A 24,961-nucleotide genomic window follows, 5' to 3' on the forward strand; every position below is an offset into this window, starting at 1 on the left:
AGAGAAAATAGTTAGGGGTGGAAGAGAGGGCCGCCAAGCAACCGTCAAGGGCCTCAGTGCCCGCACAGGCACGCAGGTGCATCGTCCAGGAGCTCGTCAGCTCAAAGCTCAAGAGAGCCATTTATATAAACATCCGCAATGGAGCGCACACCGCTAACTCCTCCTCCGGGTTGCCCCATGGGAAGCTGGTACATGAAGTTCTTGAGTGGTTCACCCCAGTGGGTGCAAGTAAGTACTTGTTAGACAGATAATCTCTAGACCCGATACATGTCCCGGGTTTTAAAATATCGCCCGAGACATGGCTCGGGTTTCGGGATAACTTCCCTCCTCAGTAGAGAAAATAGTTAGGGGTGGAAGAGAGGGCTGCCAAGCAACCGTCAAGGGCCTATGTGCCCGCACAGGCACGCAGGTGCGTCGTCCAGGAGCTCGTCAGCTCAAAGCTCAAGGGAGCCATTTATATAAACATCCGCAATGGAGCGCACACCGCTAGCTCCTCCTCCGGGTTGCCCCATGGGAAGCTGGTACATGAAGTTCTTGAGTGGTTCACCCCAGTGGGTGCAAGTAAGTACTTGTTAGACAGATAATCTCTAGACCCGATACATGTCCCGGGTTTTAAAATATCGCCCGAGACATGGCTCATGGTTATTCTAAATGGCTCAGATGGAGGGGGCAAAAGCTACAGCTCAATGGACTCTGAGCGTGTCTTGGTCAAAGCAAGGTGGCACTGACTTGGACTCAGGGAGCACAATAAGATGTGCTGCATCCTCTAGCGTTAACAGTGTCGGCACCGGTGTTGATGTTCCAGGAACTGGCGTGGGCTCTGGAGCCAGATGTGGAATCGGCAAAGGTGCTTGTGGAGGTCTGGTGGCAGTGACAGAAGGTCAACTGGCGCTGACAGCATACCCACCGGCAGTATCTCAGATGGAGCACCTTTCAGCTCTGTAGGGCCCGCAGGCACACCAGAGGGAGTCAGAAGGGATCCAAAAAGTCCCAACATGGCCATGTTGAACTCTTCGATCAGTTTTGGAGTTGCAGATGGCCCACACACTTGGGTTGCACCAGGACAAGTTTTGGGATTTGATCCAAGAGTCTTGTACTTCTGAGCAGTCTTGGACTTGCCCAAAGACATGAAGTGTGATGACGATCTACCTCATGACAGCCTTACGGACCTGGAACAGAAGGACTGACCTTTGGACTTGGACTGGTCCTAACATTATGTCTTCCAATGATTAGCAATGTATAACTTCATCTTGCAGTCCCGAATGTCGTTCAGATATATTGACGTGCAGGCACTGCAGTGCTTAGGGTTCGACTCCAGGCACCATAGGCTAACTGATGTTAATCCATCACAGACATTTGTTTGAGACAGTCCTTACAGGGTTTAGAACCGGTTGTTTTGGGAGGTGACATTTCCCTTTCATACTGTAAAATGTTGAGGTAAATAGGTCTTGAGAGAGCCAAGAGATAGCTCTGGATCTGCATCTGGTGGTGCTCAAAGAGAGGAACTGACTGCAGTGTGCAGGAGTGGCACCTATATTGGCTCTGCACATCATTTCCAGAGCGGAACAGCATCAGGGCGGAGCCACACAGTGCCAACGGATAGCATGCAGTGGTCCTGCTCAAAAGTTTCTGGATCCTCTCTGATGCCGGGGGAAGTATTCAAAAGGTGATGAATCTACAGTAAGAAGCCCATATCAGAAATTCCATGTATTCTAAAATATGAAGCAGCGAGTTTCATAAAGTATGCATAGGGTTTTAAATAGCTCAATCTAAACATCCGAAATATGCTGTCTCTCAGTATCTGCAATTTCAAACTCATTGCCACATAGTAAAAATAGGAATACCTTCTTTTTTTGTGTTCTCACTACTCATCAAAACTTCCTCTTTCACTTCTCATATTGACTTATTTCCTCACCAGCATTTTTAGGTTTGTCTTAACAGTGCAGCTGACTGAATGACATTTTGTTACCATTTCTTTTAAATAGAGTGGGCTATGGCATCGCACAGTGGTATATGTCTGTGCCATCATCACAAAATAGAATGATGGACAGAGTGTTGAAACGTATCAAACACTCATCCCCAGTCACAGATCTGGTTTTAATCCATCATTTTGCTTGCCACGTCACCCCAGTTTGGGCCCAACCACATGCAAATCAGACTTGACCCTGCTCCCCGTGGTAACAGTCCAGCCCAAACTGTCAAGCCAGGTGCTTCCTGCTCAGTAAACAAGCATCCTGGGACCAGTTTCGGGGTATCACTCCTCATCTGCCAGGCTAGCTTCAATCCAGTGGCACAGCGAGCAAGGGACCCATGCCTGGGCATTCCCGTAGCCACTTAGGGTGCACATGGCAACGTCACAAAATAAAATGATGGAAAAAGTGTTGAAACTTTTCAAACACTCACCCCCAGTCAAAGATCTGTGTTTAATCCATCATTATTTTGCTCACCACATTACCCCAGTTTGGACCCAGCCATATGCAAATCAGTCTTGACCCTGCTCCCCATAAGAAAAGTCCACCCCTGATATCCCGAAACCGGTCCCAGGATGCTTACTTCTGGTCCAGGGAGGACCTGGCTTGGCATTTTGGGCTGGATTGTTGCCATGGGGAGCAGGCTCAATACTGAAAACTTGAGAAGTGGGTGGGTCACATCTCTGGCACAGTTACATCCACATATTCATAACCCAACAACTAAAAATAATACCAGCACTTCTCTTGTTGTTATTAACAGTAACAACAACATTATTGTTACCAAATGGGGATGTTGATGATAATAATACCATTTAAAAAAAAATTAGGAAGAAAAATTATAATAACTAATGTAACAGTAATTATAGTTCTAATATTAGTAACAATAATATTGACAAGGTAATCAACCATGCTACTACTACAAACAATAATTGAAAGAGTGACAATATTTAGAGCAGTCATGAACTAGAACAACGCTGCTATTAGAAATAATAATAATAAGGTTAAACAGGACTAAAATATAGACGGCTGAAAAGTCCTGTTATCAGAAGCTACCATTACACCAATTCTATCAAAAAGAGGAGATACAAATCCCGAGTCAACCACTAAGGATTGGAACTTGTAAACTTCAGTTTGCACTAGCATTACTTCAACAGGTGCACTCACCGGCTGCCACAGCATCCTTCAGGAGTTCATTTTGGAAGCCCGGCAGTTCAAGGTTGATACGATCGTTCGCTTCTGACTCAATGCCGATCCCTGAGGAAGACAAACAATTTGAGCTGAAACATGTACATTAGTGCGGTCCACTCCATTCAAAATCAGAAGCATCTCCCGCACACCTTCACTGATTATATAACACTGGAATGGACCACACTGATAGTTGTGAATGATATGTGTAATAGTAGCTGCCAACTGTGAAAATGGGAATGCAGAGCTCGAAATCCATTTCTTTCACTTGGACAAACTGCAAGATCTCAGTAAAATCACTTACTCTTCTGGTACCTTCGAGGCATCTTCTTCCAAAAATGTGGAGTTTTTAGCAACAGGGTAAACCAATATAGGAAGTGATATTTATGTCCTGGATCTGACAAGTACATCTGGGAGTACATCTGAGAATCTATCGTCATTTTCAGGACGGTCACACTAACCCCCAAGCGGGTGCCTTATCGAGCAGTTATGAGATGGACGCACCACAGTTGTGGCTGCTCACCTCTGATATATATCACCGCGACTCAGAAGTAGGAAGAGAGCGCCTCTGTCACATCTCATCCCACTTCTGATTCACCATAAAAGGTATTTTGCAAGTTAGAAAGACATTTACAACTTGCAATATTTGCTTTGTGTATTGCCTTTGTGTGTCATAAAGCAGTAGATTTTGAAAAACGCAGGCTTTGCGACCACAAAGGAGTTAGTATACAAGGTCTAAGATTCTTTAACAAAATATGAAACACATGTGCAGTTCTAGTGCTAAAAGCGACTCTTGCCTTCATCCATGTAAAGTGTCTTCTCTGTGCTCGTAGTCTTACTATCAGTGAAGTCTGGCAAAGGTCTCCTTAAGGGTAGGCTGCCATGGACACGGGAGGATCTCACTGAAAGCTAGACTCCTTCTGCCTCCTGTGTTTAGTGTTTACTTTGCCAGGGTTGGTACTTTGTGTAAGAATGTGCAGACTCTTGCAAGAACAGCCCTGTCCTACAGGGGAACAGTGGATTTCTTAAGAGGGCAGCCAGTGCCTGAGAGGCCAATAGGGGCTGGGCAGTCAGTTACAACCTGGGGCGTGACGCAAGCACTGCAGCCCTTGCGGCACATAGGGCTCCCATCAACCCAACCCCTTCAGGGGGCCACCATTCAGCCAAGGCAAATGAATATGTGTAACATATTGGAAACTCAGGGGCCCCTCTTCACGACCTAAGGAATCATTTTGCGCTACACCACTGGTCAGCCAGTCATAATGAGTCTTGTTTGTGACTGCTTTGGCTCTTCTGATAGGTCATAATATAAGCACTGGTCTGCTGACAGATGTACTGATACCCCTAGAGGTCAGCCTGCTCTGCTTAGATATGATCGTTTTTTATGCAGTCTGGTACTCACTGTAAGATTGTAAAGGCTGGTCTAGCACATGGGTACTCGCAAACATTTTCTCAGGGGCCACAAAGTTTGGACTGTGATGTGACCGAGAGCCGTATTGATGCCAGAGGGGTGGTGGTCTGGAGGGAAGGGGGCGGTAAGGTGGGAATAGGGGAAGCAAAGTATATACAGCTAGTGGCTGAATTGCACAATGCAAAACCAGAAAACGTGGGATTAATCCCAGCATAGCAACTTTACTAAATTGTGTGATCTTAGGCCATTGTTTTATTTCACTTACCCTTCTTTTTCTTCATCATCACATATAAGAGAAGCTCGAAATACATGACTTCAGGATGTGCGTTGTATAGAACCTTCTCCTGTGTTTGATTCTAATAAACTTTAATGCTGTTCATGTATAATAGGAACCCAGGCCACCCTAAGAGTGCACATAACAACTGATTTGCCTCTTAGTTCACTAATGGCATTGTTGTCAGTGAAGGGGAAGAATACATGCTTCTAAACTCATATTTGAAGTCTATCACTTAAAAAATACATACTCCGCAATGCACTGATATAATCTGATGTACTAAGGTGAAATTGTTCTGCATGTTAATGAAATACACATTGCTTCAATTTTTGAGAGACCTTACCATATTTTTGCACTTTGGCTGCAAAATGGCTTAGAAAATGAGTGTTCCTAAAGTTAAGATTTGCGGGACAACCTAGTTACTGCCTTTCTTTAACTTCAATTAATCTTGAAATATAGGCTTGCCTGTGTATTTAACATGTAATTTGAGTATCACTGGTGTAGCATGTGGACATTCTTGGAGGCAAATCAGTGGATTTACTGACTGTCCAATGACTCTGAAAAGAAAGTGAGTTGAGCTCGGGGAAGTGTCAGTAATATGGCAGACAAAGCCCTACTGTGTTCTTTCAGAGGCTTAAATCTTTCTGGGAATTCAATGATTCTTCTATAAGTGAGTTTCCCCCAGGCGTGTTCTAATGGAGTTAACAAGGCTGTATCTGCCTTCCCAGTTATTTGTGTGACAGTGATGTCATGTTTCTCATACGCACAGTTAGTTCTAAAACTCTGGACATCTACTGATATTAGTAGGTTTTACTTACTTTTCACACGTTTCATAAATGGAATAATCGGAAGGCGGTGTCTCCCATGACCTAGTTTGTGGGTCCAGGGTGCAGGAGAGACCCTTCTATATGGACATACTCACTGAAGGTCCAACATCATTCACCCATATTTTTGACTTGGGAAGTAAACACTTCCTTATTGAACTTTGACCCAGTAAGCCGGCGCATAGTGAGGGAAAGTTCGGGCTCGACCATCCTTTCTTTATTATGCACCGATCACAAATTATGGGGGTCAGGTGCTTATGCCTCAATATGTCCAACCCTAAGTAATCGCTTGTCAACACCTTATGCTTTTCTCTGGCTTTGTCAATATTTTTATGGCATGTTGTTTTCTCACAGTCAAAGTCTTTAAATTCGTATAAGATACTAAAATGAAACAGACTGGGCCACTGGTAAAGCATCAGGTTTCCCAAAAGACTGGTGAATTTGTATAGCTGCTTGGGTAGGGATGGAGTCAGTTGCGTCAGGTCAGTCACAGGTACCCTTAACTAACATGTATCTTCTTTCATTCATCGCTGAAACTGCTCTGCCCCACCCCAAACCACATCATTTCTAACACTGGCCTCTAAACACCAACTCATAATCTAAGATGCCGTTCCACCACAGTCTTTCATTGGACGGTCAAACCTTAGGCCTGGACTGGCCATACAGGACAAAGGGGAAATGCTCCGGTAATATAAGGACCTGGGTGGGCTGCTTTTAGGGGTGGAATGATAGAGGGATCATCAGCTATCCTGCTGGCAAACAGCAATCAGGGTACATGCATTTTATTTTATACACACATGAATAGTTTGTCCCTCAAATTTTTCTGGAGATGGTCAGACTCACTTGCTACACTCACTCGGTACAATATGGGGTTGGTGTGAACATATTTGCTATTCCAGTTCTCAAGAGGCAAATCTAGTTCTTGATTGGAAACGCTGTACAATTATTGGGCAGAATGCAATTTGGCAGAATTATGAAAAACACAGGTCGATTCGTTTTTCACTATTAAAACATAGGGTATATTTACAAGCCCCTATTGCCACAAGAACGTCACTTTTAGTGTATTTTTAGGGACGTTCCTGTGGTGATAGGGACTTTGCCTTATTCACAAGGCGGCATTAAGCCACTTACCATGGTTTAACACCGCCTTGTGAGTAAAGCACCCTTTAACGCTATACAAAGCGTGAAAGAGGCAGGCAATGGGTGTTGTGGTGGGCATTCCACCGCAACACTCATTGATTTTGACGCTGCCCCATATTTACAAGGGTGGAGTAAATATGGGACAGCGCCAAAATTAAGACCAGGGAAAACCGGTCTTATCCTGCCGAAACGAGGAGAAATGCTTCATTTCTTCTCGTTTTTGCTGTTTAATATGTGCTGCATTGTGCAGCACACGTAGAAACAGCAAAACGCCTTTGATTGTTTATGTGCAGGAAGGGACACCTTCCGGCACATAAACAATCCTTCCCCTCAACGCAGGCCCCCTTGCACTATGGTGCAAGAGTGCCTCCATTGGTGCTAGGCAGCTGTAATTAGCGCCAGTGCAGGGGGAAACGCAGGGCTGCACCGTATTCTTGTAAATACGGTGCAGCCCTGCGTTTAAGAAGTGGTGGAGCACAGTGTTAAGCCAACAACGCTACGCATCGTTCCGCCACTTCACTTGTAAATAATATACCCCGTAATGTCTTAGAGTCTGACTAACTGTTCTGGAAAATGTCGTGCCCACACAAAGCACAGTCATTTTGAAAGGAAATAGCTACCTCGACAGCACGTTTCCCACTCTATGGACAACACTTAAGGTCAGGGCAGTCTGGGGACTCGCCACCTAAATAAACAATTTTGTCTTGCAAAAAACATCTTTATGGTTAGTTAGTTAGTTATGGATTTTTGCAAATTCCACATACCACATGTACAATTCCAAATCACCATCTCCATTTCCATCTCCCTTGATTTTATGTTCGTGCACAGTCCCAGCTGTACTGGACTCACCTGTTCCCAGGCACACTATGATGATGTCAGCAGACTGTGCCACTGCCTTCACTTCAGCAGGGGAGTACTTTGTGCAGCGAGGATCACTACACCCTGCAGCATAGTTGACTTCTACAGGCAGCTTTTCTAAGCCTTTCCTGTGTAAGAAAGGGAACACATGTTGAAGAGAGTTTATTATTCATGAACAAGTATATTTCAATTATGGTGGTGAGATAGGCTTTGAGGTTTCTGGTCACCCTGTTCAGATGGTCAGGGTAGGTGGGTTGGCCTACAAGGACATGATAGAATGACCAAAGGGCAACAGCTCCGGAGCTGCTGATTGGGCTGGGGATGAGTTAATCATATGTTAGGAAGGCATGACACACTACATCCTGGAAACGCCTGAAAAATGTAGTATGTATGTGGGATGTCTATAGCACAAACAAAGCCAAAAGGTAGTGGAGCGCTGTAGAGGGTCAAAGACAAGCATAAACTCAGTGAGTGGCAGAAGAGGTGGCTGGTTTGTGGACTGTTAATGCATTGTGATGTAGTGTTCTTTAAAGAGATGTGACTTCAGCTCTTTCCTAATTTGGAGCAGTATTGGTGAGGTCCTATTGGCTAAGGGGATGTTGTTCCAGATCCTGGGCGCATTGATGGAAAAGGCCTGCTGTCTTGATTTTTATTTATTACACTTCTTAGTCTGCAGTCTGATGGTGTCCTGGCTGCGTGTGTGCTGAGAACCACCAGAGATGGTGAGCTTGTCTGCAGGGTAAGCTGCGATGCTGGTCGTGATGGCTTTGTAAATAATGAGATTAGTTTTGAGGAGGGGGGGATCTTGGGGGGGGGGCTAATGGAATTCCATGAGGATGAGGACGATGCGATCATATTTCTTAAGGCCCTGGATGAGATGTTCTGTGGCATGTGGGTTGCCCTTAATGGGTGGCAGGATGGGCATTGTGCAGGGCATTAATCACCATTCAGATGCACCAGTACAATAGCATTTTCTAAAAGTTGCTTTCTTAAAGAAACAGATTTAAGTTCTTTAGAAGAGACATCTGGCATCAGGCTCTCGATGAGTCTTTTGGCAATGTGTTCCTTGAGGGTGAGGTTGCAGTCCAGGGTGAGCCCAAGTTACTTGCCAGTCAGTGAAAGTTGCGGTAAAGTAACAAAACTCTAGGTATTTTTCATCCTAGCCAACAATGACTTATAACTGTCAACGTATGCTACGGAAGAAACTTAATAGTGACATCGTCCATTTACAGCACACATAAATGGCATGTGTGTGGCTTTCAACGCTATACACTAAACAGGTTACTATATTACTATTAGGGCTCCCGGTTTTCCGTTTAAACGGATTTTTACATATAAATACAGACGGAAAACAATTTTTCCTTTGTCTGTATTTATATGTAAAAACGGCAAAAGACACAAATTTTGCCGCGCTGCCGTGTTCAAATCCTGAGTTATCTCGCCATGCCTCCTTCATGCTGCTGGAAATTCCTTCTAATCCTTCCAACCCGGGTCTTTTAGTGACAAACAAAGACGAGGCAGGGAGGCGCGGCCCATAATCCCTCATCGATTTCCCAATACCTGCTTCGTGTGCTTAAGGACTGTATGTGGGACTCCGAGGAAGCTGGGGGCACAACATACCATAAACATGCTTTGGTTGAATCACGCCCTGCTGGTGTCACAGTCATCTCTCCTGTCCCCAAAGAAGCAGACAATAAACAACAAAGTGTATAAACGCCCTGTCAAATGGTACACCACGTTTTAAGAGCACAGAAACCCATCTCCCACTGATATTTGAAGTCTTTGGTTACTACGTGCCAACAGGCATATAACCCGTTTGCACATTACACGATGACTAAGTAGCAGGCACGCAACGCCCATAGGGCTCAAAGGGCTTTTGCACGCCCCGCCCCCCCCCCACCCTCCGCCAATCGTGTGTAAGACAGCTTCCTTGGAACACACAACACAGCCGCATCCGAGCACTTCACTCTGCATATTGCTGGAATAATCAGCCTCTCCACAAAATTTTTAGAAGTCCCCCCCCACCCCCGAAATTTGGCTGCAGTTGCGCCTGATACAATCAATCTTATGCGAGGACATTCTGCAACGGGGCTGGCTTCGCAATTCCCCATTGTCCACAAAGGTTCTAACCTGCAATATGAAGGTAATTGTGTTAAAAGGCTATCTGCCTGCTGAAGGGTATTCATTAGCATTCTGAATCATCCCGGGAAGGTAATAGATCACATTTCGTGCCTAGGAGGATATTTAACTGAGAGAATGAAAAGCAGGCACCTTTCCTATTTCAGGCATTTTGAGATCGGTAATATGGTTTTGCCCACTTGTCCCTAAAGTTTGAGAATGGAAATGCTCCAGAGACCTGTGCACAATAGGAGCTTTCTGATAAGCAGTTCTCATTAATTTAGCCACCCAAGCATTACAAACTCTAAAATTCTTAATATAAAACAGTGAGCTATTAATTCTGGTCGTAGAACTGCCTATCCACTGCAAAGTATACATTAGAGCATAGCTTAAAGTTGCAAAAGGGGTAATTTGGGTAGAAATCGATTCTTATTATCCAAGAGAACTCCCAACTATGCTGTTTCTTATACAGTTCTGAATTTTGCTGCTCCACACCCAGCACTCCTACAATGTACAGCCTACGAGGACGACGTGCGACTCCCACGGTCTGGCGTCCGTCTTATTGCACCAACACCCGAGTACTTTGCAGGTCTTTAAAAGACCATTTACTCGTTAACAAGGCTTTATTGTTCTTTCACCCCTTCTTAGAGCCCCTGTATCTTCACTCTGCCGATTGCTGGAAGAATTAGCCCCCCCCAGGTGCCCTGGATTCCACGCATCGCAACCAACCTCCACCCCAGGGCATTAGATGGAAATGCAGAAGCGCTGGCACGTTTGCTCCTGATAAGTGCTTACACTCTATCCTAAAGTGTTTTATAGCAGAACTGAGAAGCACAGGTACTCTCCTTTTCAAATTACTCAGTACCGGACCATTTAAAGCACTGCTAAAGCCACAACAAATCGCTAGTTTGCGCATGTGTGCATTGTCAATTTAAATAAATGTGGAAAAATACTAGCTGTAGTGTCTTCTTTTGCTTGTGGTAAAAATAAATATGGATAAATACAGAAAAAATGTCCAAAATATAAATATGGATAAATACAGACGGAAATGGCAAAAAAATAAATACCATAAAACCGGGAGCCCTAATTACTATGAACTGAAAAACATCAGGCTATTCATTCCCAGAACATTGCTGATGATATCACACAGGAGATCTCACATAATATCACAAATGAAACCACAAAGCTTCCTTTCTGTTGAATCCAAACATTAACATAGCTTTCAAATTTAAATATAGGAGCTGGTTGTTTACAAATTTAGAAGCTTCCTTAATAGTGTACCCAAGAATATTTGCAACATGCATAAAAATAATTTTCATTATTGCTGATGTAAGATGCAGCAAATACATGTAATTTATGGTGCTAATTGAAACTATGGAAAAATGCATCAATCTTCTCTTGATTTTGGATTTTATATGTTTCAATTCTAGATACTGTATGTGCCATAAAACTGGAGGATTTCATTGACAATTTAGAAGCCATTTTGATTTCAGGCTCCACAATAGTTAACAGAAAGGACAGTCCAAGGTCAAACTTCTGCGAGTTTGAATATTTGAGCCCCCAAAAAATCCCTTTCCAAAATATGAACTTCAAAATAAAATTGTCATTAAAGCTCTGTTTGTTTCAAAATTTGAAGCAGGCAGTCACAGGCCTGTATCAATATTGCTTTTCACCCTCTGTATTAGTAATCAGGCTGTGATTGACAAGGCAGTGTTTGAAATCTTATTGCTTTCTTTATATAAATATTGTTATGTTAGCCACAAATCGAACAGTACTGACGACTTGTGAACTTTCTGTCATTTGAACATCACATATGTAGAGAATCTATGGAACATTTTTGGGATGCAGGAACTCTGCCCATAAATAAGGATAAATCAGCAATTACTTTTCTGGTGTGGCGGGGTGTTGAGAGAGGCCACAGGGCAGTGAGGGCCTACTGGACTCCAACTGTGGTGGTTAACATCCTGTGCCACTGGTGTACTGGGGTCCATCCAACTATTGCTAACCCCTTACAGCGCACTTGACTCTCAGGGTAGTGAGGGTGAGCAGTCAAGGGCTTCTCAGGGAGGTAGTGTGGGGAGCAGGAGCCCAAGACTCAACAGTCAATCAACAGACTAAACAAAGATGGTTAAAAAGAAAGTGTTTTAATTACGCAGCACAACGTAATACTTCACAGGGCAATTAGGGTTCCCAGAGACAGGGTTGTAATCCTGTTTGCGATCTTCAGTGAGGCACTTGACCCTTTCGGTACCCCCCCAACCCATCAACTTAGTTTCCTGGCTTCCGTAATCCCTGGTGTGTAACATGAGGCAAGGCAATGATTAGGCACAGATGCAGTTCACTCAACAAACCACACAGCTTAGATGTGCATAGTTCTGTTTGCCTTCACCAATTCAAGTTCGCCCTCTAAAAGTCTCTGTTTGTTTGGAAGAACTCACCCTGCTTCCTCCGTCTCTCGTTCCACTCACAGTTTAGCACCACAGTTACCTGCACTGTGTAGATCCACTTCAGGACAGTCTGTGACAGACACATGCAATGGGGTCACCCCTGCGGCTGGGGTTCATGGAATATAGGGGGCAACGGCTACGAACTTGCTCAGAAATTGGCCACCAAGTGGGTTAAATGTTCAGCTCACACCGAGGTGCTAATCTTCCCCAACAGCAGCCTCCCAAAGATGAGTGCACACAAGGCCGGTTGGATCATGGATGGCAGGTGTGGTCTCTGGACCGGTCATCGCCAGTTGAGTATCTCTTTGGCATGTCTTCTGCTTTGGGAGCTACAAGGAATCACAAACTCCAAAATCAGCAGTGGTAACATCATTCTCACAGGAAGAGTTCAGATTTCACACAGTTCTTTTCAAGTTCAAGGTCTTGGTGTAGCTCACAGCTATAACTGCTCAGGTAGACTGAGGGAACCCTTCTTTCACAGGTCGTTCCTGGCTGCGCTCCCTTGTATTTGCTCTCTCCCTCTGGTTGTTTCTCACTCCAGGAACACACTGGGCTTATCCTCCTGCAGTGCCAGGCATTCTCCTTCCCCTTCTGAGCTCTTCACAGGCAGGACGTTTTCTAGGTTCTGGGCAGCCCCCCCAGCAGCAGGCACACACTTCAGATGAAGCCCCCTCACCTCTGGGAGTCTGGTTGAAAAGCAGACACCAACCCTGATCATACAGCAGTCCTTCAAAAGTACTCTGGAACACACTGGTCCTCAGATGTAAAGAACACAGAACTGGAAGAAAGTGGGGTGGTTTGGATCTCCCTTTTAAACACATTTTGCAGGCCGGGACGGGGGTCCACATATATGTTTTCATCACTGCTTTGGGTTGGTTCTCTTTCAAATGTCATTTTTTTGTCTGTTCCTCAGACACATCCTTTGTGCGAGGCAGTGGTTCTCACAGCAGGTAGCAATGATGTGTTGTCTAAGCTGGAGAATTCAAAACGAAGGAACAATGAAGTGTAAGACTACTGCAGCTGGCTGTCATCAGTCTCACTGAAGTAATAATCCAGGACGGTGAAAGGGATGCCCCTACCTAACTGCAGTCTCACACCTACCATCCACCATATGGCAGTGTCCAGGATGAACTAAAGAGCAGCTCTTTGGTTACTGTGCCCCTGTTGAATTTCTAAGGGTGCCATGACTGCCTCACCTCTGTGTCTCCAGCCTCCAGCTACAGGAATGGTGTGTATATACTTCGAGTGTCTGGGGACGTAGTAGCCACCATCCATTTTGTTCAACGATAAACTATGATCTATCGAAAATGGATCCAACTGGTTTCAGTACCTGTATTCTCAGCATATGAAGTCCTTCTACCATACATGTGCTGCGTACCCACTGCTCTTCACCACACTCAACTTGACACAGAATGTCAGTGCTTGGATCTGAGGTTCACATAAAATCCAACCTTTAAATAAGAGGCATCAGTAGAGAGCACTCTCCCTGACACACTAATGATTCACAAAAACTCATCATGCTGCCACCACTGGGTTATGTGATTCACCTAAGGCTTGGATAATAGTCATATGCCTGATACGAGGACATGCTTTGTGTGCCCTTCCAGGTCACAAAATAGATTCTTTTTAAGAAGGGGTATCTATCAGTTTTATTGACATACAAAACAAGCACACACTTATCCAAGGGGAATCTCAAGTTTTAAGATAGTGTGGACCATGCCTCAATAATCTCAGCAAGTTTAACATCACTCCTCGCCATTTTCATTCGTATTTCTCTGGCCATGCACCATTCTCTCCCATCCTTGAGCCACCATGTCATTTTGGGGACCCTGGAGCTTGGCCAGGCTACTCAAAGAACAGGTCCTTGACTTCGCACTACCAGGGAGAGGCCACTGTGTTCATGATAGATAAGCCTAATGCAAGGGCCAAAGAAAGTCATCATGCAGTCAGGCCCTCAAGGCAGGGGTAGACACCTATTTAGGAAACTTGCACTTTGTCAAGTGTTCCTTGAGGAGGTCGGTCTTAAGCGTTGACCTGAAGTGGAGGAGGATATTTAAAGATATTGTGAGATGATTATTGTTCTCACTACTGTCTGTCGTCTGAACATGTAAGTCCTCTGTACCCTGATTAATACCTCTGCTGTACGAATCTATAAGAGCTGCCTTCTGCTGTCTAAGCCATAAGATTGTGAATTGCAGGTAACTTTTAACGTTTCCGAGACCTCTTCGTCTGAGGGTCACTGTTTGTTGCAACATGAGTTGGCGCTTCCTCTATTTTGATGTCAGAATGTTCCAACATAGTGTATAAAGCAGCGTGCAGCCTTACCTGGGTGTCGAGATGTACTGAGGATCAGGCACAGGCGCATAGTCTCCAAACAGCAACTTTGGACTGTCAGCAAAAGGTCCCAGGACCTGCAGCAAGAATATCACAGTCAATCAGATGAGCCGATAAGGCCGCGTCTTCTGGATGTTCCTCTTCAACTCTAACAGCTGCTCATGGGGCACAGTGTTTTCAAATGTTCCATGCTGGTCTTGTGGCCTGAAATGTGCATTTTTGACTTGCCATGTACATGATCATGTGTTCAGAACTTTCCATTTTTGGCTTTCAATCTTAGCTTCAGTAGGGGGGTCATATCAGTGTTAGTCACATGCTCAAGTGCTGGGTTAGCATGTCTGTGATGTGAGGTCACCTCCAAGGGAGGCTGTGACTCTGACGTTGGAGACTGCGACAGCTCTACTTGAAAGAACGTCCTCCTGACTGCGTGGTTGGTAATTCTCCCTCTGCATGCCGTTTGTGTTATTACCACCCTATGTTTCCATTTTGGTCAACAAGTAGTGATAGATAATTGACAAATTCAAGGACAGAATATCGGCTACCACTATATGGTCAACATGTACCTTGAAAATATGCATCTTCCCTGCCATCAGATTTGGAGTTAAGAAGATTAAACCTACACTTATCTATATATTATTACAATAATGATGTAGTGTTAGTCTATGTTCTGCCCTCGGGTTGTGTAGCAGGCATTCTACACTCTGCATTGTGGTAGGAAAACTCTTTTCACGGTCGTCTACTTTGTTGCTTCATACTAATTGGCCTTCTGTATGGACTCTTATTTCTGGTCTACATTGTATCTGATTTTTCTCCTTTTCTCTACCTCAATGCCTCAGAGTCTCCTGGCATATAATCCTCGCTTAGTCTGGGGCCTGTTTCTGAGCCTTGTCTTCTCTCTCTGAACCATCGGTCTCTGAGTCGCCTTATCTCTGACATTCCCTATGCTCGAGCATGCATTTGCCTCTTGGTCTCAATCTTTCTGTGCCACCTTGTTGCTTAGACTCTGAGTATCCGAGCCTCACTGCCATTCACCTTAATGCCATCTAGTGACTGTATGTACAGTATTATAGTGCTCTTGAAAATCCTATAAACATGCCAAGCAGCGATTTCCCTCGGTTGACCCTCTTTAGGAGTGGCTTAGTAAAGCCCCTCCCCAGTTACTGATACCGGGGGTACCCGTAACTCTGTGGGTGGGGAAAATCCAAACCATTATGAGTTGAACCATGAGGGTCTACCAAGAAATGAGGAAGTACTGAGGAATCGGTAATTACGGGTCAGATTTCCCTGGTAAAGTCTCATTTTGGCCAAACTTTCACCCAGAGATTTCAGGTGCTCGTAGTGGAGTTCCCGTGGATCTCATAATTGCGAAGGGACTTGTTTCTGCTGTAATCAGCACCATCGTACTTTAGAGGCCTCTTGTAAAAAGGGCAACTTGCGTGCACTGTGGTTTGTGTGCGATAAGTTCATCTGTCCAAGAACGGTGCTGCGGGCAAAATAGAATTTTGCCTGCTGCCGTTCTCCCCATGCACTTAATTAAAGGTCATTATTCAGGCCTTTTGCTGTAACATCTCCCACCTCTATGTGCCGCCCCCTATTGTCTTACCCCATTTTATAGAAATGCTAGCCCTGCAACAGTTGCTCATTACATTTTTGAGGGAAAAATAACATACTTTTGACGTGAAAGAATGTGTTTCATTACTTGTTCTGGTTCATCACCTACATTTATGTCTTCACATGGAGAGTGAGAGTGGGTGGCTGTTCTTTCTGTGCTCAAGCCCCAGCCCTTTGGAGCGCACTCCCTCTGTCCATTAGGAATGGTCAGAACCAATGGCCTTTCAGGAAAATTCTGAAGACCTGGTTATTCTCTTCTTAGATGCGATTGGTTGCTTTTTGCACTGTGCTCTTTTAGGACTAGCGCTGGGCTAGCTAAGCGCTGTGTAAATCCTTTAACATAACATAACATGGAGCACTAAAACATACAAACGCCAGTGCATTTCACCATCCTGCTTTCTTAAGGTGGTATTTTTGCAACCATCTAAGATTTTTAAGAAATGACCTCTGTGCCAATATGTTGGTTCTTAAGAATCCAAATCATAGTGGGTCGCAATCCGACCCACCTCATGAATATCAATGAGGTAGGTCGCAAATTGAGACTCAATAGGACTGTAGGTCATCACAGGGATAATGGCCTGCTGGGATCAGCAGACCATCATAAATAAACGTTTTTTCAAATGCAGCCTGTTTTCCTTAACGTTAAAGTTTACTTTTTTCTGTTTATTCGAGAGTTGTGAGTGGTCTGGAGGATCATTGTCTACTTCCCAACAACCTTTTTTTTTAACATTCACAAGGTTCTCTTTTGTGATTGAGTTACGACTGCCTTCTAGGTGTCTGTAACGTTTTAATGCTTTGTGGCTACACTTCAGGTACCATACATTGACACAGCATCCTGATTGGGTATTTGAAATGGACGCCTACAACATTGTCCTTCTAGATACTGAATCGGTATCAATTCGCAATCCCATTTTAGGAGTCAGAAGACTGTTCTGACTCCTAAAATGTTATTAGCTGATCTAAAAAATCATTTTTAGCGATGCAAATGCCGAATCTGAGTACTTGTGAGCGTTCTTTGTACTTCTGTCTCTAAGTATTTTAATTCCTTTAATTTCATTTTAAGTGACTCTCCGGCAACAAATCTATTTGAACAGCTGAAAAAGGAACCCCGGTGCAAGCACATATTACATTTGTAAATCACAGAGATCTTTAGAGGCCTCATACCTTTTAATTTATTCTACCATATTTTCCACCAAACCCTAAAGACAAAGTTGAGGGCAGTTCATATCTTATTTTTCTAATGCAATTTCCACCCATTTATTATTAAACAATTCTTTTCGGACATGTTTATGCATGTCTGATACATTTTGATTCCTATACTTTCTGTTGTAACATAAAGTTAGCGTTATAAAAGAACAGTTTACATGCACCTCTTTTGCTTACTTGGGACGTGGGCGGCATCAAGCCAGGGTCTCCCTTGGGTCTCCATCCTGGGGCACTGGGTGATATACTGTTTCGGGAAGAACTAACTGTTACTTTGACGCTAATTGGTTGTCCACCGCGCAGAGGGGCTGGAGTGGGACATCCTGAAATTTATGATACTTGGGTAATGAATGTCCAGAGTTGACGGTACAAGACGTCGCCTTGAGCTGGAGCTGACTGAAGCGGAGGGGGCTCTGACAGACTGTTAGCTTAATGTGCTTGTAGATGGGGAACGCCAGGAGTCCATTTTAGCTACGCAGCGAAGGACTGGAGACATATGGGGCAGGATTGACTGTCTGACCAGGCGCAAATACCAGCAACGGCTTCATCGGGAAGGTGATAAGTCGGGGAGGATGCTGGCGTGGCTGTTAAAAAGAGAACACCCGCCCCCATTCATACCCTCACTGAGCCGCCCGGATGGCATGGTGGTGGGTACACAGGCCGGCATTAACTCACTCTTACAAGACCACCTGGTAACTGTTTATGGTGCAGGTCCTGGGAATTCCCTGGCAGTGTCGGGGTGGTTACTGGATGATTTAGTCCTCCCTTGCCTCACGGAAGCACAGGGACAGGGTTCCAAAAATAACCTTTGGGTGGAAGAAAGGCAGTCAGTGTATTGTCGTAATATAAGGCTCAGGACCCAGAAGGGCTTCCAGTAGAATATTATCAGACATTTGCAGGACTATTGCTACCTCGTTTGCTGGAGATTCTTCGAGAATCCAGACACAATTGTCTGCTGCCGCGCTCTATGTGGAAGGCCCAGATTATCATGCTTCCGAAGCCTGGCAGGGACCCACTGGACCCCAATTCCTATGGTCCCCTGTCCTTGCTAGGGGTTGACACTAAGATCCTACCAAAGGCCCTGGGGATGCGCTTGGGTTGGGTGGTAACCTATCTGGTACATGAAGACCAGTGTGTTTTTTATTTATTTATTTATTTGTTGTCCTCATCTCACCAATAAGCATCTGCGGGTCTTATGAAGCCGATGTTACGATCTGGGGGCCACGCGGCTTACCACACTCGCTTGGGTCGCCCGACCAGTCTCGTTTGTAAGGGAACTTGGAAAAATCATAGAACCAGCGATATTAATCTTAAGTTACGACCCCAACTCATAAGGGGGTGCCAGATGTTTATAGACTTATCCTCTGCTCCTTCATAATCCAGGCAGGCCATAGCGAAAGTGGCTTTAAGCCAGTCCTCTCTTTTCAGTGGTAGGGGGTCTTTCCACTTCTTACATACCTCTCTCCGTGGTAGCAGTACCAAATAAAGTAATAACCCTCTATGAGGCTCTGATGCTGACTGACAAAATTAACCATCATCCCTGAAGAAAACTAGTGACAAATTAACATTAAAAATATCTTGAAGAGTGTCACCAATCTCCTTCCAGAAGATTTTTAATTCAGAGCACTCAAAGAAAATGTGAAGGTCATTGGCTATAGGCATCAAACATCTTGGGCATTTTGGTGTTGGAGTTGGAGCAAACTTGGCTATCTTTGCTGGGGTGTAGTAAAGCCTATTGATGACAAAAAAATGATTCTTTTTTAAACTAGCAGGTTTGATATATTTATATAGTACCTTCAGTGAGGGCTCAAAAAGGGTATCTATTGAGGATTCAAGAGGGGTTTGCTTCCAAGCCGTGGTTGGAGGGGGAATCTCCAGGTCTTCAACTTCTAGTAGATGGTTATACCACACCGATATATCTTTTCTTATTGAACGAACAGATTGACACAGTCTTTCAATATCCCCGTTCCCTCTTACTTCCTCTTTCTGCATCAAACCATGATACCAGCTGTAGATATTTAAATCTAGAAAGACCTATGCCAATCCTAGCTCTCAGGAATTCCCAAGGATGAATCCCCTCAGAATCTGATAGGTCGGACCAGATAGTTATACCAGCTCTCTTGATAGGTAGTGCCAAGCTGTCTCTAAGGCAGCAAGGTGTTCCGGGTGAGTCCCAGATAGGAGCCAGGTCGGAGTAATACCCTATCCCCCATTTGAGTCTGACTTTGTACCATATCTCCAGGGCTACCCTCAGAACCTTCAGGCGAACTCGCTTGAAGTACTTTGGGGCCCCGAACTTATATAAAAAAGCCTCACCACCTCCACCTCCTTCCATTCTAGCCATTTCTCCCAACAACCTTCCCCTGGCTGACTCCTCTGGTTTCACGAGTAGCATCCGAATAGCTTTAAACTGGAATGCTACCGCATACCAACTGATATCAGGAAGAGCCAGCCTCCCTTTATTGAGTCTGCGTCTCAATTTCTTCCAGGCCAACCTGACCCCCTTGTCCCCCCATATAAAACTCCCAATCTTACTCTGTACTTTACTTATATTCTTGTGTGGAAAGGCCAGGGGTATAGTAGTAAATAGGTAGGAGAGCTTCGGGAAAATGACCATCTTTACTAAATTGACTTTCCCACAGATGGTCAAAGGGAGGTTCCTCCATCTGCTAAGGAGGCGATCAATTTCTTTGATGGTTCTATTAAGATTGATCTGGGGGATTTTTTCCAGGTCTTTGACAATGTAGATACCTAAGTATCTTAACTCTGTGCTAGCTACTCCCCCCATTGATCTAGGTTCCAGCACATCACCTCTGTCTTTGATGTGTTAACTACGTAACCTGACAAGGACCCAAATCCTTCCAAAAGCACCTCCACATGGGGAATAACCACCCCAGGATCATTTATGTATAGTATTAAGCCATCCGCGTAGAGAGCTAACTTACAACTGTAAAGTTGGGACTTAAAGGGGTAGATTGATTCATCTAACCTGATGGCCTGTGCCAGTGGCTCGATATAGATATTGAATAGAAGGGGCAAGATCGGGCATCCCTGCCGGTTCCCTCTCTGGATGTTAAAACTGGAGGTCAATAGATCGTTCAGGAGAATTCGAGCAGAGGCTCCCTGATAACAATTCCTCAGGGTTTGGATAAAAATAGGACCAAATCCCATTACCTCCAGTACTTCCCAAAGGTACACCCAGCAGACTGTCAAATGCCTTGGCCGTGTCCAAGGCAACTATGGCCAATGGATCGGATCTCTCAATGGCCAGGTCGATGTTACCTATTAACAGTTGTGTCTGTTCCTGGATGTACCTTCCTGCAACAAAGCCCTTCTGGTCGGTGTGAACCAACTTGGGGACCAATTTCGCCAATCTCCCAGCTAGAATGCCCATAAAGATCTTATAATCGGCATTCAGGAGAGAGATTGGGCGATATGAGTCGGCTTTTAAAGGGCCCTTGCCTGGTTTTAAAATCAGAACAATTGTAGCCTCCTTCCAAGACTCGGGGACCTTGCCAGTGAGACAATAGACTGAGTTGAAAGTAGAACCCAGTACGGGGATCAGTTCCTCCGCTAGAAGTTTATACACTTCGTTCGGGAGCGAATCCATGCCTGCGGCCTTTTTGTTCTTACATTTTTTGATTTTCCCAGTTATCTCCTCCAAAGTGAAGGGGGCATCTAAGTTGTTCCTGCTCTCCTCTGACAGGGAGGGCAGGGATTTAGTCCTCAGCCATGATTGTATGGAGCTAGGGGACGGAGCCAGATCCTCTTTATAAAGATCCGAAAAAAGGGAGAGTAGACAGGTTTGCATGTCTTCAAAGCTGCTTGATGTCTCCCTGTTGTTGTTAACTATCAATTTGTTGATGTTCTTTGTATGATCAACTCTACCTTTCTACGCAAGTAAAGCTCCAGCTTTCTCCCCATATTCAAAGTTCTGCATATTCTTAGTATGCCATTGAGCTCTGCACTTTGCCTCTAATTTCCCCCATACTCGTGTCTTACGTCGTCTAGCTCCTTTAAGACTTGTGATTGACGCTCTGGGCCCCCGTGACTTGGTCTGTTCCTCTCGTTGGCTTATTTTTTCCACAATTATATTTAGGGCCTTAGCCTCTGCAACGTTCTTAGTACAAATGAGACCGTGGAGCCTCGCCCTCAAGTTTGTCTTATAGGCGTCCCAGATAAAATCCATAGTTGTAGAGCCCATATTCAGAGAAAAAAATTGTGATGAGGAATACTTACCAGCCTGGATGATTTCTGGGTCAAGAAGCATAGCTCTATTAAGCGTCCATCTTGACAGCAATGGCAGCCCATTACTATGATATGAAAATTGCACTGAGGCATGGTCTGAGAGGTGGCTTGGCCTGACTGAGATCCCCTCCAGGCCATTCAGGGAGGATATTTCCGTCAGGATATAGTCAAACCTGGAGGAATGACTATACTTTTTACTATAAAACGTTAAACCCTGTTGGTTTCCCTTCATAGCCCTCCATACGTCGACCACAGATCTTGTAACATGTTTAACAAAGCACAATGTACCCTGGGGGCTCCAACATAATGGCTCAAATTAGACCTATCTTTTGATGGGTCCAAAAGGACGTTAAAGTCACCTCCAATGACAAAGGGGGGAGTTTCCAGAGTCAGTATTGATTGTAGTTTACAAATATAAGTCGGGTCATCTAGGTTTGGGCCATAAAACGACACACAGACTAAGTCTGTGTTTTCTATGGCTAATTTAGCTACAAGCCACCTCCCTGTCGAATCTGACTGCGAATTGTTTATAGAACAAAGGGCACCGTGTTTAACCAGGATCGCCACGCCTCTGCTGTGAGACGTCTGTTGTGATACACAGTAACATTTTATCCAGGGAATCCTAGAAATAATTGAGCGGCTTTCTGTAAGGCTCAAATGTGTCTCCTGTAAAATACAGACTTGGGCTGGGGACAGTTCCAAGTGTTTTAGAATCAGCCTTTGCCTACAGGGGCACCTTAACCCATTAACGTTCCAGGAGATAATGATGGTCTTTCTAACCCTTAAGCCTTGGTTTCCTGCCATTTACCTGTAAGACTGTCACACCGGCATGGCGGGAATTCTCTGTGTCTAAGGTGAAATGAGGTTCATTTTTTTCTTTTTTACCCACTGCTCCCCACCCGTGATACCCCTCCCTCCACCCCACCCTGCTCCCCCTCTGCCCCCCCAGTGTGGTTTTATGTCCGGTAGTGGAACAGATGAACCTGCGGAGGCTGTCCCATGTGCTTTACTTGAGGACTAGCACGGATCTGAAGGCTGCGGTGGTGGCATTAGACATTGAAAAAGCCTTTGATATTCTCGGCTTGGATTAGCTTTGGGAAGTGTGGCAGAGGATGGAACTGGGTTCAGTGTTCCTGCCACATATACGGCTGCTTTATGCCTATTCTGTGACCCGTGCTCCAAATCAGAATGTGGTGTCTGAATGTTTGCCTATTGAGTGAGGCACGATGCATGGCTGTTCCCTATCCCCACTCCTCTTTGCCATGACATGGACTGTTGGGGTGTTATAGTGGGGGACGCACTCACGTTGTCTTTCTATACGCAGATGATACGTTCGTATACATCATTCACCCAGAGCAACTGGTGAGTGCATTGCTGGAGATAATGACTGCCTTTGTAGAGGTCTCTGGATTGCGCGTCAGACACCAGAAGCTGATGCTCTTCCCTCTGGCCAATCTGGTAGGGGTGAGCGCTGCTGCTCTACCTGTGACAGGGCTCCGCTGGGAGCGCAAACATTTCCGGTACTTGGGCATACAGGTAGCCCACTCTGCCAAAGCCAATTACATCCTGGACATGGGTAGAGTTCTCGAACATCTGGAGGTATTGATCTGTTTCAGGAATTGTCTGACTCTGTGTCATGGGTAGGGTGGCTTTAAGTAATGGTTTGCTCCCGTGCTGCCTCTATGCCCTGCAAAACTCTCTCTGTAGTATGCTGCAAGCTACCTTCAGCAGGCTGAATACTCTTCTGGGTCCCTGGCATGGGCCGGTAAGCGAGTAGAGTTAAGTTGGAGGTGTTAAAACTGGATGCGGAGCTCAGGGACCTGGGTCTTCCAGACCTCTAGATGTATTATTTTTTTGGACTGCTACAATATGCTGAGCAGAAGTGCGCGAATGGCCGAACAGAGAAAAGGAACTATTGCCGGGATGGGGTGCTAGGATGGACCTTCCTGGGTGTCTGATGATGGGATCTAGAGTACCAGATGACTGCCCACATGTTGTCCGACAGGTCGCGAAGGTCTGGGAGCAAGGGGTAACGCCACTCTATTGCCCTGTTTCCGGCTGATACAATCTGTGATGGAAATAATGCAGTGGTATGATGGACAGGATGCACCACGGCAGGGGAGTTATATTTCATTGGTACCTTCCTCACTTTGGAGGAGGCACTGGAAGTCTTTCAATTACATCCCAGCCAATTACTCCAATATGCCATGGTGTCCCGCACAGTGTGAAAGGTTTGGGTCGATTACCCAACGTAGCTGGAGGAGTCACAGACACTGCTGCAGGACCCGGGCTCCTCCAGGGGCTTGATCTCCCACATATATAAAGCTTTGAAGGTGGACCCAAGGATCGATATGATGGGGGTCTGTAACAGGTGGTTAGCTGATTTACCTGAGATCCTCTTACGGATAGTAAATTGAGATAGGCCTGTGCGCAGGTCCGGGAAGATGCCGGCAATGCCCGTTTCAAGCTCACCCAATTTGATTATTTGCACCTCAGCTATCTAATGCCTCAATGCCTGCATAGATTTAAAGCAGCACAGTCTCCGGTCTGCCGCAGCTGTGGGGTGGAGCCTGCGGCATTCCTCCACATGACTTGGGACTGCGATAAAGTGTGGAATTAGTGGGACGGAATACTGCATGAACTGTGGGAGATGATGCGGGTCTCAGTGGAGACCTCGACTAAGCATTGCTTGCTGGGAGTGTTAACGATAACATATCAGGGGACGCAGATGAGACACAGGTTCGCTCTGTTGGGGTTGGGCTGGCTAAGTGGCGCCTAACCATCCACTGGACACGTTCTAGCCCTCCCACATTGGACAGATGGCGGTCAGACCTGCGTGAATGGGGAGTGGCAGAGGAGCAGCGGTTATGAATGGTGCGCACAGATGAGAGTACTGAGAGAGACCTAGAGATATGGGGTGATATGTTGAAATGTTTGGTGGTCTAAAAGTCGCGGCCCGCTACGTCTCCTGAGCACTCACCGGATGTGGGTTCGGTAGCGCCCTCGACTAACACATTGGAATGGTCCCCGGAGGATATGGGGCTGACCACCCTTGGGTTGGGCCACAGTAATCCTGTGACCCCACCTTTTCTTCGTTCTCCTTGCCCTCTCTCCCCCCTGTTTTTTCTCTGGTTCCCCGCCTTCCCTCTCTTCTTGCGGATGGTGGTCCAGGGGAGAGGAGCACACAAAGGGTAACTTCTGCCGCTGCTGTCGATTTACTTTATGTTAACACTGTTGGACTCGTAAGGTTATTATGTGTTTATTTGGGTAATATAACCCAGAACGGCCCCTAAATGTGGATTATTCTTACAATTGTTTACTTTTGATTGAAGGCTGCA

General features: G+C 45.3%; 1 protein-coding gene across 1 annotated transcript in view; it reads right to left on the minus strand.

Annotated features, from left to right (window-relative positions):
- Positions 1 to 24,961, minus strand: part of LOC146857440 (uncharacterized) — a 103,764-nt gene that overhangs the window by 16,772 nt on the left and 62,031 nt on the right. Inside the window, exons 10-12 of the mRNA XM_085647959.1 lie at positions 14,553 to 14,638; positions 7,654 to 7,790; positions 3,135 to 3,224 (exon numbers count right to left, since the gene is read on the minus strand). Of these exons, the coding sequence (XP_085504085.1) occupies positions 3,135 to 3,224; positions 7,654 to 7,790; positions 14,553 to 14,638 (313 nt within the window). The remainder of the gene's footprint in view (positions 1 to 3,134; positions 3,225 to 7,653; positions 7,791 to 14,552; positions 14,639 to 24,961) is intronic.

The sequence above is a fragment of the Triturus cristatus genome, chromosome 3_2 (assembly GCF_964204655.1).
Source record: "Triturus cristatus chromosome 3_2, aTriCri1.1, whole genome shotgun sequence".
Taxonomy (NCBI): domain Eukaryota; kingdom Metazoa; phylum Chordata; class Amphibia; order Caudata; family Salamandridae; genus Triturus; species Triturus cristatus.